This window comes from Xyrauchen texanus, chromosome 23 (genome assembly GCF_025860055.1).
Source record: "Xyrauchen texanus isolate HMW12.3.18 chromosome 23, RBS_HiC_50CHRs, whole genome shotgun sequence".
In the NCBI taxonomy this organism is placed as follows: Eukaryota; Metazoa; Chordata; class Actinopteri; order Cypriniformes; family Catostomidae; genus Xyrauchen; species Xyrauchen texanus.
Window position 1 is genome coordinate 40088686 of NC_068298.1, and position 14476 is coordinate 40103161.

Consider the following 14476-nt stretch of genomic DNA (forward strand, 5'->3'; position numbering starts at 1 on the left):
GCTTTTCAATAATGAAGTTCATCAAGAATAGACTATGAAGTACCATGCCTCAGGACCATCTGGATGCATTTATGCTGAAGACAATTGATGAAAATCTTGATGGGCCTGGACAGTTTAACACAAACGATACAAATTAACAGATTGTGTTTTTTTTTTTTTTTTTGTTTTAATTAATGATTTGTTTACAGAGAAACAGTTAAAAGTTTGTATATCAAAATTATGTTGCCAGTATAGTTAGGTCAGTCATCCTAGTGTGCACATTATATAATGTGCCAAACAAAACATAATTAGCAACATTAATAGAAATGATTAGCCTACCTGATTCCCATTGGTCCTACTTCCATTTTTGTTTAATAGTTTTGATGACTTTACTATTATTCAAAAATGTGGAAAATGTTAAAAATGTTCCTTTCCTGTTGGCTGTCATCGACCTGCGATATTATATCATACTTAAAATCAACGATTTCATTGTATTGAAAGTAATTGGTTGCAGGACAAGCATGCATGCTACAGTGTGTAGTGCACACTGCACACTGTGCGTGCGAAGAGAGCGCGAGCATGACTCGTCAGAATCTCAGAGCTTAAAAGGAGCCGCGCGCTCACTCTGCTTCAAACGAACCAACAGCTACGCACTTTCTTACAGACCTTAGTCTTCAGTCTACACTAGACGAGTAAGTAGCAAGATTGTCCATACCTCCCATGCACTTTTGCATTATTTAACCTTTACATAATTACGATAATGCATGTATCTGTTTTTGTTGTGCAATTCGATATTCTACAGACTATTGCATAATTGAAATCGTCGCATTACGTTTTATCGAGTACTTGATTCACCGTGTCAATGTAAAATGCTTAGCTGATCTTACGTAATGCACACCTGTATCAAAGGTTACATAAGGATACAGCTTCATTGAATGCACACATAAACGGAACTGTACCGACGATTGTTTAATGTTGCAACGCATGCTATTTGGCGTTTTGCAACTTGTTTGCATCGACTTGTTTAAAATACGTGATTCGTTCGAAGTTAAACTTCGTGAATGCAACAATGAAGTTGTTATGCAAGTGTTATGCACAACATGCTCGCGCAATCAGAAAGGGACATTGTACAAGTCGAGCACTTTGATATGCAATCTGGTTAAGTGTATGCAAAATCCTTTACCAACATTTACGAGTAGTCCCTGATTACTTTCTTGTATTTTTTGCTTTCATACTCCATGTGTTGTGTAATACCCACTGCTACTTTTTATTTTTTTGCAGTGGCTCCATATACTCTCACATACTTCGCCGTTAAAGGTTTGTACAAAAGTATTTTCTTTATTCTTGTCACATGATCAATGCATGACTTGAAAGCCTGAAAAATGTTATTCATCCTGTCACATGGTTTAGTGGAGAAGTTAAACATGCAAGGGGGCTGCAAACAAAATAAGCTCAAGTTGAATGTATCTTTGTCAAATTTAAATCTTCTAGTTGTAAAGTTGCATTCTAATTATTCTGGAAATAACATCTTGGAACATTGTGTTTGACATTCCAAAAATAACCTATTTATGAATTCTTTGCATTTATTTCTGTCAAATAACAATTCTGAGAATTTTTACTCAAATTAGTAAATGGTTCATTATATTTCCAAAATGATTTATTTGTTGTTTACCCATGATTTATGACTATTTATTGACCAATCATTTTATTATTTCCAAAATGATTTAACTTGAATTACTAGTTCTAGTTTACAAATGGGTTACTTGATTACTGTATGACCACAGTCCATTCAATACACCCTTTGTTCAGAGACTAAACTGCCAAATGTTTTTGCTGCTGATATCTGCCAGCTTTGCTTGCATGGTCTCAAACCAGTTAGCTCTTGATCGTCCAATCAAAGTGTGCCATTTGTCTAAGGCATTTGGCCCAGATTGTGGAGGGTTGGCCATAAACCTCAGCTGACACGCATTGTATCATAAAATTGGGAAGTTGCACCACTGCTCCACAATTCATTGAATAATTTCATAGTCGTTACACAATTTCCTTTGTCACCATCATCTTCGTCTGCAATGTTTTTTGCCAACTTGAGTATCGCTGTATGTGTTATATCTCACTGTGATCAATGCACTTATGAGGATTTTAGAATGCTGTAGTAACCATCACCCTGACACTATCATGTGTGTCTTTTAGGCAGATGTGGTGCTCTGAAGATTATGCTGGCTGACCTTGGGCAACAGTTGAAGGAGAACCTGGTGGCCTTTGACGATTGGCAGAAGGGTGACCTGAAGAACAGCTGTGTGAGTTGCCTTGAGTATTTCAAGGATAGCCTAGTCAAATATTATAATTTGTTTACCCATAAATGTATCCAAAATGCTGGCACATGTTTTTAAAGGCATCCTTAGATTCATTTTAAGTCATAATTTAGCTGAAACCTCAGTTTGTTTTTATATATATATATATATATATATTTTACACGCACGCACACGCACGCACGCACGCACGTGAGGCAGAGAATCCACTGCCCTCCTGAACTCCACAGCAGCTCTGTCTCAATGGAAATCTGTGGTCAAATATGGTTCTGCAACGAGCCCTCATTGATTGGGGGCTGAAATGAATCTGCCCATAAACATAGATCCAAAGCAAAGGCAACTTTAATGTTGGTGCGTGCCAGCAGTGACCAATTGCGAACATAGTGAGTGCTTTCGATGAACGTGTGTTTAACATGTCGTTTCTTGGGCAAATTGGCTATCAAACCACTTCAACCTGACAAGCCAGACAAAAATGGTTTGGAAATCAAAAGACCAGGGCAGGCTATAAAACATTTATTGTGTGAAAAATTGTATGTCAAAAAGTCTTTGCTCAGTGTGTACACCGAATTCAATTTTGTTTCCCATATTTACTTTGTTCTCAATTTGCAATGGGAAAGATGTTTTATACAGCAGTGTGCAAACTGGTTTACTAAACTTACTTTTTTTTTTTTTTTTTTAAATATTAATTTTCATTTCTTGGTACTGATGAACTGTGGAAGTCATAATTCATGTTGGTGTGTAATATAGCTGTCTTTTGAGTTTAACTAAGTGACTGATGTAGAACAAGTTTCATGATCTGCCCCACCTTTTGTCTGTGGTCCCGAGTCTCGGCACATTTGTTACTCTGAGCACGAGGTGGTGTTGTGGAGCACAGATCTGCACTGTAACCGCTTAAAACACTGTCATTAGCCTCATATGTGCTCTTGGAATGTGTAATGAATAACACTATACAGACAGAACCGAGCTACGCATAACTCTTTGAAGTGAGTACCACGTGCAGACTAAAAAATATATATATATTTAAATCGCAGCCTGTTGCGGTTTAATAATCGAGCAAAGTCATATCACAGTTTTAGTTATATACTTTTTTTTTTCCCCCCGATTAATTGTGCAGGCCTTTTTCAGAATTCCAAATTCAGATATGTCCGTCAGGTTACGAGGGTATCATCTATGTGCCATTTTAATGTGTGTTTAAAAAAAAAATCATGTTTGATGTTGCATCTATCAACTGTCTGCATATTAATAACTTATTTGTTTATTATTTAAGGTCTTTGGACAGTTGCCTAAATTTGAGGATGGTGACCTGGTCCTGTATCAGTCCAATACTATGTTAAGACATTTGGGTCGCAAACATGGTAAAAATCACCACTTTTCTGAATTTGAGTAAAATCAGGGATATGTTTACACTAACTGGAAATGATTATCACTAGTTTTCATGTTGGGGGGGGGGGGGGAATATATTGGCTTGTTGATTTTGAGTGTCTGAAACCCTGTTAACTCATGCAGCAACTTGATCGCTTGTGGGCTTTTCTACTTCTGTCGCTCTAATGTTATTGTTGGAGTGCACATCTGGCCATTTCTTTAGATCATGTGATGACAGATGAGGCATATTGCTGGTAAACCAAAGATATCATTCTATTTTGATACGAAATCAGTTCTTTTGTGCCTAAAAATGCACAAGATTTTATAAACCACAGCAGTGCTCGATGCATCATGAACAAGACGAACGATCTATCAGTGCATGAATCAAACTCCCTAGGACTGCTGACAGTTTCTTTTCCATGCATAATGTTATATCCATGCCTGTGGTTCCAGACTAATCCTATAGAATGGTAAAATCTGTCTCTCCTGCACTCGACTCCTATTATCTTGTAGGAGATGGTTGACGTGAGCACCACCGAACACCGTCTTCCCTCCTTTTGGTTGTCGATGACAAAGTAACTTTTCTCAGCCTTTGTGTCGTTCGCCATGCCCACATCTAGTCGCCGGAGGCCGCTATCGCTCTCCTCCCCTGAAGTCGCCAGCTCATTGAAAATGTATAAGATGTGGTTGCTTTGTCACTGGAAGTTGCTGCGTGTGTGTACGGGGTTTATCTGCATAGACTTGGACTACACTAACACATTGTCATTAATAAAAGCTGTCCATATTCTCAACATATTCAGGCGCATATGGGAAAAATGACTCTGAGGCTTCTCTTATTGACATGATGAATGATGGTGTTGAAGATCTTCGCCTGAAATATATCAAGCTGATCTACCAGGAATATGTGAGTAGTGTTGTGATTGTTTCACACGCATCATGTCTACAGCACATTTTAGAACCGAGACTAGTTTTGCTGTATTTCGTTTGCTGAAGATATCATGGTCCGTTGAGACCAGTCTAATTCACAAGAGGTTCCCTGCTGATCTCTGGTGCTGTTATTTAGTATTACAGAATAACACTTCAGTTCATATTGAACTGAATGAAAATGTGTTGCTGTTGTCGGGACATTTTTAACTTGTTTTTGTCATTTGTAGGAGACTGGTAAAGAAGCATACATCAAAGATCTGCCCAACCATCTTGGCAAGTTTGATGCCGTTTTGACCAAAAACAAGTCTGGATTCCTGGTTGGCGATAAGGTGAGAATTACTTTAGAAATAACATAAGCAAAACCACTGATTTTGCCCTTCAAACAAGGCATACAAAAAATTGTAACATTACAATACTCTTACTCACTGCAGTATACAGTATGTGATACTATAGTAGGATTTGCTGTTGTGAATGTAGTCGTGTGTGCAGTGTCAATGAATTCTGCCTTTTTTTATTAATGTGTTTTATCTCAAAGGTCTCGTTTGCTGACTACAACCTGTTTGACTTGATGCTGAATCATAAAGTCCTCTCCCCCACCTGTCTGGACTCATTCTCTTCTCTCAAGGGCTTTGTGGATGCGATGTCCGCTCGTCCCAAAATCAAGGCCCTCCTTGAGTCTGATGACTTCAAGAAACTTCCCATCAATGGCAATGGCAAACAGTGATTGTGTAGCCCATTAATTAACACTTAAATATACATTCTCAAACCATAGTAGAACTCTTAAGATTAACTGGTGCTCTGTGATTGGCAAAATATCCATTATCTTTGTATAACTATATTTTGTATGTTTTTGAAGTCTACAGTATGTGTCAATTATAAATAAAGCCCTAATGATGAAATCTGATTCAATGTGGATTAGTTTTATTCTGATTGGACAATGTTTGTTTGCTGTTTTGATAATGTAGAATTAAAAGGATTTTAAATATCTTATTTGTTTTAATTGCATGTTTTTAGCTTTTTTTATTATGTAAAATGCATAATTGATAGTCTATGCTACTTATTCTGTTCTCTACATTATTACAACAAACAAGCATTAATTTTATGCCACTGTCATGAGCCCTATTGAATGGAGTATAAATGCTGCTAAATAGATTTAAGAAATGGGTACCATTAATTACTCTAATGCATGGATTAATACTAGTAGTTTATTTTTCTAAATACTCATTGAGCTCTGTTATTTCTTTTACAATGTCCCTTTAACGGTTTTTAAAAATATATTTTTGATTTACCAAACTTTTAAATTGTAACCAAGGCCATCTTTGAATGCCCTGGGCAGCTGTAGTAAACTAGGGCAGCGTCTAGCTACTTGAATGGGGAAAATACCTAAATTTCCAAAACGGTTGGTCAAGATTACTCTCAAAGAACATGTTTAAAATCGTCAGTAGAATTTGACAATACCTGTATCATAAATTGTGCATGATCTCAGATCAAGCTAAAAAAACATTTTACCAGCTTTCGTTTCTAATGCGCATGCCCGTTCTGAAGTTAATTGACAGACGATAGCTGTGTCTGAAATCGCCCACTCATTCACTATTTCCTATATAGTGAATGGCTGTGAGTGCACTATATTTCAGCATTGAGTGAACTAAACGAGTGAGCGATTTCAGACGCTGACGTAAATTCTATGCGTCAGAGAACACTCGGGAGCTGTCGCAGACATTTGTCATGAACATTTCACCTGTGTGGCTTATTGAATTTGATAATCTCAAAAAAAAAAAAGAATTTGATAATCTCTGTAATCTTTATATAGTTTATATAATTTTATAATGGGCAATTAAATATTTTATTTTTGCATTAATAAAAATACAAAAAATTAAATGATCATAATACAGTTAATCTTTTCACTTGTTCATTAAAAAAAGATAACTATCTGTTAAAGATAAAAATAATGAAAACGCTATTGCACGCCCCATATATCTTATTAAAACAAATTGTAGAAAAGTAAACTACCAACAAAAACCAACCTAAGTGCACAAGCACACCTTTTCGCTGGGTTCTTCTTATCGGTGTCCTCCATCCGAGTCCAGAGGCAAACTTGATGCAACTCTTTGTTTCTGGTGAATTACATTTTCTAGTGAAGAAAATTTTATTTTACACAACTTTGAGGCATGCGTTGTTGGCTCGTCGACGCCACCCATTGGTAATAATTATTAAGACAAAATAAATTTAGCTGTAAACTAAATAAATGAAGAATAGATCCATTGAACTCTTAAAAACTTATTTTCTTAAATCACATATTTAAAAACTTAGTTTAAAGTTGACTGTATTTTGCCTACATAAGATAAGCTAATAAAATATAGTGTTCAGAGTTGAAGTTAATACACTGATGTCAGTAGATAATTTGTGTATCTTATGTTTATATAAATAAATAAAAAATTTATGTCCAGAAGAATGGATTACACATTTAACACACTATAGTGTGAGTGTGTGTGTATAATATATATATATATATATATATTTATTTTAATTCCGCAAAAATAGAAACATCCCCTTTTCAGGACACTGTATTTTTAAAGAATTTTGAAAAAATACAAATAACTTTACAGATCTTTATTGTAAAGGGTTTTCCATGCTTGTTCAATGAACCATAAACAAATAATGAAAATGCACCTGTGGAATGGTCATTAAGACACTAACAGCTTACAAATGGCAAGGTCACAGTTATAAAAACTTAGGACACTAAAGAGATCTTTCTACTGACTCTGAAAAACACCAAAAGAAAGATGCCCAGTGTCCCTGTTCATCTGCATGAACATGTCTTAGGCATGCTACATGAAGGCAAGAGGACTGCAGATGTGCAGAGATAAATTCCACTGTCCATCGTCGAAGGAATGAGTGTTACACCGAGGCCTGTACTCTGGATCGATTTGGAGGTGGAGGGTCCGTCATGGTCTGGGGCGGTGTGTCACAGCATCATCGGACTGAGCTTGCTATCATTGCAGTCAATCTCAATGCTGTGCATTACAGGGAAGACATCCTCATCCCTCATGTGGTACCCTTCCTGCAGGCTCATCCTGACATGACTCTCCAGCATGACAATGCCACCAGCCATACTGCTCGATCTGTGCATTATTTCCTGCAAGACAGGAATGTCAGTGTTCTGCCAAGGCCAGCGAAGAGCCTGGATCTCAATCCTATTGTGCACGTCTGGGTCCTGTTGGAACGGAGGGTGAGGGTTAGGGCCATTCCCCCCAGAAATGTCCGGGAACTTGCAAGTGCCTTGGAGCAAGAACTGGCAAATCTGGTGCAGTCCATGAGGTGGGTGGGTGGCTTCCTTAGCTCCTACAAATGATTTAGAAGAGAATGATAAATCTTACAGAGATTACTTATACATAACATTTTCATAAAGTCATTCAGTATGGTTTTAAAGGAATAGCTCATCCAATAATTATAATTTACTCTTCATTTACTCACCCTTAAGTGGTCTCAAACTTGTGCTCTGTGGAAGAAATTCATACAAATATTTTAGAGACATGATCGGTTTATCTCCATACAACGCAAGGCATAAAAGCACCAAAAAGGTTATGAGTAAGACTAATAGTTTTTTGATTAGAACAGTCAAAAAAAATCGTTGTACTCCTTTTTCAATATAAACCTTGACATAGTCTTCTAGCCCTAGATTTCATGCTCCAAGATTTCAAGTTTGATTACACTTCCTGACACCATCTAGCATTCTGGATAATTAATAGTCGAGTATGAGCTCTTCAATTGTCCTGAGTGGCGGAGTGAAGGAGGACATATGATATAAATAACCAAGGGCTTGTAAACGTTCTAAAAGGAGAATTTGTAAATTTAGATATTATCTGAATTTGTGAAATGTATGTACATATCTGTAATATCAAATAGATACATTAATGCATTACTAAAAAAAGCTACTTTTATGCATCATTAAAAAACATCTTGCAGATGAAGCAAATTATGTAAATTTACAAGCAGAACTGCATATATTATTAAGATGAATTTACCTTGTAGGTTAAATTTTTCCCACTTTGTGGCAGGGGTTACCACACCAAGCAACCCCATCTCTTTCAGAACAGTTCTGTAGTACATGTAACGTAATAACTTAAATATTACTATTTACTCATATAAAATGAAACTGAACTCTACTAATTTCTGAGGAAAAGAAATCTACAAACTCACTCCCATCCAAACAGGGCTGCGTTCCTGCGCCCAGAGAAGAGATGCCCATTGGCCATCCTGCTCATTATGAGACGCTTTACGTATTCATCCATGCCTAAAACAATAGAAATCTTCGGTACATTATTTTCTAAGGCATATGCGAATACAGTAGTTACATGTTATAAATAATATATGTGAAGAATCCAACAAATTATCATTTGCTATGTGAAATCTCGACAGTAAAAATTACACTTGCTAGTTTCGAGTCAAAAATTGCATTTAAGCGGAGTTAGTGGCCAATTATAAATTAATCCATCAATATGTATAATTTTACCTAGTTATATCTTGCTACAGATTTATTTGTATTAATAAAATAGTTACTTACATTTGTAAAAGTTGCCGCCTCCGGTGTTTACGTCCGCCATTTGCAATTTTATTTTGCACTCTGCCGCGTCTCCGCGTTGGATTATGGGAAATAGGGGTCGGGAGAGTGTACATCGTGCGTACCCTCGAAATCAGATTGCATTGTGGGTAAGAAAGAGTGAACAAATGTAGGGAATGAATTCGGACACCACTACAAAATGGCTGACACCCGAAATAGTGCATTATTTAGTGGATTGGGGGCGGTTTCGGACACAGCTGATGTCTATCTAAAAGGTGGTTGGCTCTTTTACCTTTCCGGTAGTTAAGTCTGACGTCACGCGTGACGTTTAGCCTCTTCCGGGTCCAAGCGCTCCGCTCGTCCAGATCTAATAACAATGGCGGAACCTGTTCATTTATTTACGGTCACGTCCTACTTTAGTGATGCACCCTTGGCGGTCAAAAAGGATTTAAAAAATGTGTCCCGCACCGACGTGGAATGTGTGTGTGGAAGAAGGCCAACACTCCGAAGGGGGACGAAATTGCAGCCAAGAGAGTGTCTGAGATGACACCATCCACAACACGAGGTTTGTAATAAGTTTGTTGATGTTGCGGGGTTTTAATTATTTTCTTAACTACGTAATGTGTTTTAAAGCTATTGCTAATACTATTAATCGTATTTATGAAACTCTTCTAACATACTGAGTTAGTGTTGTAGTGCAGCTATAAAATCATGATCATAAGCTTTATCACCATATTGAAATTGAGCAATTGCAAGACAGTGAGGCTGAGATGTACACTGTGATTTTTTTTAAAAGCTTAGATTGTGTGCTATAAATAAATTATGATCATAATAAAAGGCTATTATATTGAGATAAATATCATTACTCATTTGATTAATTTCATCATAACCAGTTTTATACCATTATTTCAGCTGACATCAAAAGACCTGTCACCCAGGAGGACAAAGAATTGGTTCAGGCATCCCTGTTGCAACTTGGGCGTTTTACAGGGATGGAGTGGATTTTGAGTCCAGATACGCCTCAGGTAAGATTTTTTACTTTTGTACTTTCATGTTCCCTTAAAATTAGCAGAAACATCACAACTACACTACATTAAATCGATGACAATTTGGCTAGGGTTTTGTCATCCAACACAATAATTTTGTACAATTTTATATGTTTAAAAATTTCTCGAAATTTGAACCACGGGTTTCAAACTGTGTAATATAGTTAAAAAGTAACATTACATAATTTAGGCTCATGAAAAATTTGGTAAACTACACATATGTATGTATGTAAACCATTGCTTTCATTTCAAATGTATTTTGTATACACTATGTGTATGTATGTGGCATGTGTATGTACAAGTATGTGGACACCTCACTGACTTCACAACTTTTGCCTAACTTTAAATCTAGACTCTCCCAATCAAGATGTTTGATGGGCTGGTGACCAGCCCAGGTTTGGTCCAAGCTGAGGACAAGGCTCTATATGTGCTGTCAATGCTTGCTGTTAATGATCAGGAGAAGCAGCAGATTGAGGAAGCAACAGTTGGCCAGGCTAAGAATGCATTATGGTAAGAAAGCTTATTAATAAATACACCCTACACCTCAGTACTAAGAGAATGTTAATTGCTTTCGATAAATGTACTTATTGTAAGCTGATATGGATAAAAGTGTCTGCTAAAGGCTGTAAATTTGCTCAGAATTTAGAAAGTGCTCTGCAGAATGTCAGATTGTTTTTACATGAAACTGTAATGCCAATTGTTGAGCAAAATTGATCTTTCTCATGGTTGGTTTCTTTTAACAGGTTTGCATATCGCATGAAAAGGAATTCTGCATGAGCCAAGGGCAAAGCAGGAATACACTGAGCGCACTGGTGTTGCTATACAAGAGAGGGGACTGTTCCTGTCTGATAGCGGCCTGCTTGGTGGATCTCTGGATGGGACGGTGTTTGGAAACTGCATGATTGAAGTCAAGTGTCCGTGGTCAGCCAGAACCAAGACTATCCTGCAGGCAGCGGAGAGTAGGTACTTTTTCATGGAGTTCGATGAAGTGGTTGGTTCCCTGACGCTAAAACAAACTCACAACTACTGGCATCAGATCCAGAGAAACCTGCACCTGACCGGAGCTAACAGCTGTCACCTGCTTGTGTGGACTCCTCTTGACCTTGTCCTTCTACCAGTGCTCAAAGACCCTACATGGGCTGTGAACATTGACACTCTGGAAATGTTTTATAAAGATTGTTTCCTACCATACATTCTCTCACAGTTGTAACTACTGTAAAACTTGCAAATAAATGAAAATGTGACATTCCACACAAGCCAGGTAATTTATTTATTATACATATTTATTATTATATCACATCTATATTATATCACAAATATTACATATGTATTATTATAGTTTGTAGGCCCTTCATGCTACACACAGAGAACTTATAAAGGTAACACTTTATTTTACAGTGTCTGTTACATTTGTTGCATGTACTTACCATAGTAATAACAGTAAATGATGCATAATTACATGCAACTAACCTAGTTTGGGATGAAGTTTTCATGTCTGTAAAAAAATAATTTTTTAAATATTACTTTTTATTCTTTTTAGAATCAAATTACATTCATTCACCAAAGGGATTTTTTATTATTCAAAGGTTGTACCATGTTGCTATTGACCAGAAAGTCTTATTTCAGGTGAAATTCTGACAATAACTCGCAGTTCGCTTGCTGTACATACAACAATCAAATTTGTTTATGAAACAATTACTGTAATTCACCTAACGTACTTTTTCATGTTCCAAAGTTTGTAGTACTTTCCTAGTGACCTGACTGACTTACTACAGGTGAAATTTTGATAATACCTAATAACTGTATTACATAATAATACTGTAATTCACTAAAAGGGGGTTTGTTTGTTTCAGGTTGTAGTACATTAATAGACATGAGTCTGATCTTATATCTCAGACAAATGAGAAACATTAGCAGATTATCATACTATAACTGGTCTAATGTTTTTTCTTGCTATGTACACACATCTTCATGCTTCGACTTGTCTGTTGCCAAGCTAACGTTAGCTAGTTAGCCTTCCTTAGCTTCATCTTAACTAGGCGGCAGAACAAGGCCTGACAAACGAAACATCATGCAAGATTTGGGTTTATAGCAACAAACAACATATACAAACCCATAGACTACATGGGATTAAGGGATAGCACCCACTGGCGCCAAAGTTTCTTCATTCGTTTAAGATTTGTAACTTACCTTATCAACTGCAGCCATTTTCTCTTTTCTTTCTCGTCACAGGGAAAGCGGTAAGTAGGCAGAGAGGAACAGGTGTTGTGCCTAATTCCGACTGCCCGGCTAAAGTCTACCCCCTCAGCGTGCACGCGCACAGTACCGCTGTGCTTCCACTAGATGGCAGTAAAATGTGAGAATTTCGTCTTCCCCAAGCCATCCGAAAGATCAGTTTGGATGATAAGTTATACATTTTCCAGTAGATGGCAGCACAGACTCTGAAATTTAATTCAAAGGATTTCAAACGTCATTGCCCTACGTCCTTTTGATCCTTATGGAAATAGTGTTTCTACACAACAAGTCGATTCTAGGTCTCTTTTGTCTGCTATTTGGACGTTAAATCACTAGCCTACTGGTAGAAAGTTCTGTAATTGGCTCTTGGTGGAAATAAATAATATAGACTATTTTTATTTCTACTGCACCTTTCAGATTTTAAGCACATTTTTTTAACAAATGAATAAGAGAAATCTACATAAATTAATAACATAAACAACATAAACATACAAGAATATCATATATAGATATAGATATACACACTGTGTACTGACACAAGCAACACTGTTTGTCTCATAACATATTCTATTTACTTAAAAAGTTTTTCTTCTTGGTTGTTTTTAAAATGTTTTAGCATACAGTAAGTGCACACACAAATCCCATGTCAGCCCAAATAATAATGCAATTTCTTTATATTATTTGAGCAGGCAAGACATAGAAACACAACAAAAGGAAAAAAGAGCATTTAACATGCACAATTAGAAAACAAACATGACAAAAAAATAAATATCTTTTTTAAAAATCATAAAGAAATTAAACTCACCTAGATCCTACCTCCCTCATTATTCTGCATGGATGACCAAATAGTCATACAAATAGGTACAGTGCATTGACACAAGAGAAACTCTATGTCTCAGATCACTTTTGATTCCATTGACCTAAACACCTATATAATTCAGGGGGGTATTATCTAGGCAGCACTATTGTTTACATCTCTGCCTAGATTCTACCTCCCTCATTATTCTGCATAGATGCTCAAAAAGTCATACAAATAGGTACAGTGCATTGACACAAGAGGCACTTTATGTCTCATAACACTATTGATTCCATTGACTTAAACTCCTATATTATTCAGGGGGGTATTATCTAGGCAGCAATACTGTTTACACCTCTGCTTAGATTCTACCTCCCTCATTATTCTGCATGGATGCTCAAAAAGTCATACAAATAGGTAAAATGCATTGACACAAGAGGCACTTTATGTCTCATAACACTTTTGATTCTATTGACTTAAACACCTATATAATTCAGGGGGGTATTATTTAGGCAGGGCAATTTTTACACCTCTGCCTAGATTCTACCTCCCTCATTATTCTGCATGGATGCTCAAAAAGTCATACAAATAGGTAAAATGCATTGACACAAGAGGCACTTTATGTCTCATAACACTTTTGATTCTATTGACTTAAACAACTATATAATTCAGGGGGTATTATTTAGGCAGGGCAATTTTACACCTCTGCCTAGATTCTACCTCCCTCATTATTCTGCATGGATGCTCAAAAAGTCATACAAATAGGTAAAATGCATTGACACAAGAGGCACTTTATGTCTCATAACACTTTTGATTCTATTGACTTAAACACCTATACTATTCAGGGGGGTATTATCTAGGCAGCACTATTGTTTACACCTCTGCCTGGATTCTACCTCCCTCATTATTCTGCATGGATGCTCAAAAAGTCATACAAATAGGTAAAATGCATTGACACAAGAGGCACTTTATGTCTCATAACACTATTGATTCCATTGACTTAAACACCTATATTATTCAGGGGGGTATTATCTAGGCAGCACTATTGTATACACCTCTGCCTAGATTCTACCTCCCTCATTATTCTGCATGGATGCTCAAAAAGTCATACAAATAGGTAAAATGCATTGACACAAGAGGCACTTTATGTCTCATAACACTTTTGATTCTATTGACTTAAACACCTATACTATTCAGGGGGGTATTATCTAGGCAGCACTATTGTTTACACCTCTGCCTGGATTCTACCTCCCTCATTATT

The 14476-nt window shown here is 36.7% G+C and overlaps 1 protein-coding gene across 1 annotated transcript; it reads left to right on the forward strand.

Annotated features, from left to right (window-relative positions):
• The first annotated feature begins 539 nt into the window (after nt 1-539).
• Nucleotides 540-5481, forward strand: LOC127663092 (glutathione S-transferase P-like). Its single transcript, XM_052154521.1, has 7 exons — nt 540-671; nt 1261-1296; nt 2170-2276; nt 3556-3643; nt 4451-4554; nt 4805-4906; nt 5113-5481. Coding segments are annotated over exons 1-7 (627 nt in total). The 5' UTR covers nt 540-670; the 3' UTR covers nt 5302-5481.
• The last annotated feature ends 8995 nt before the right edge of the window (nt 5482-14476 follow it).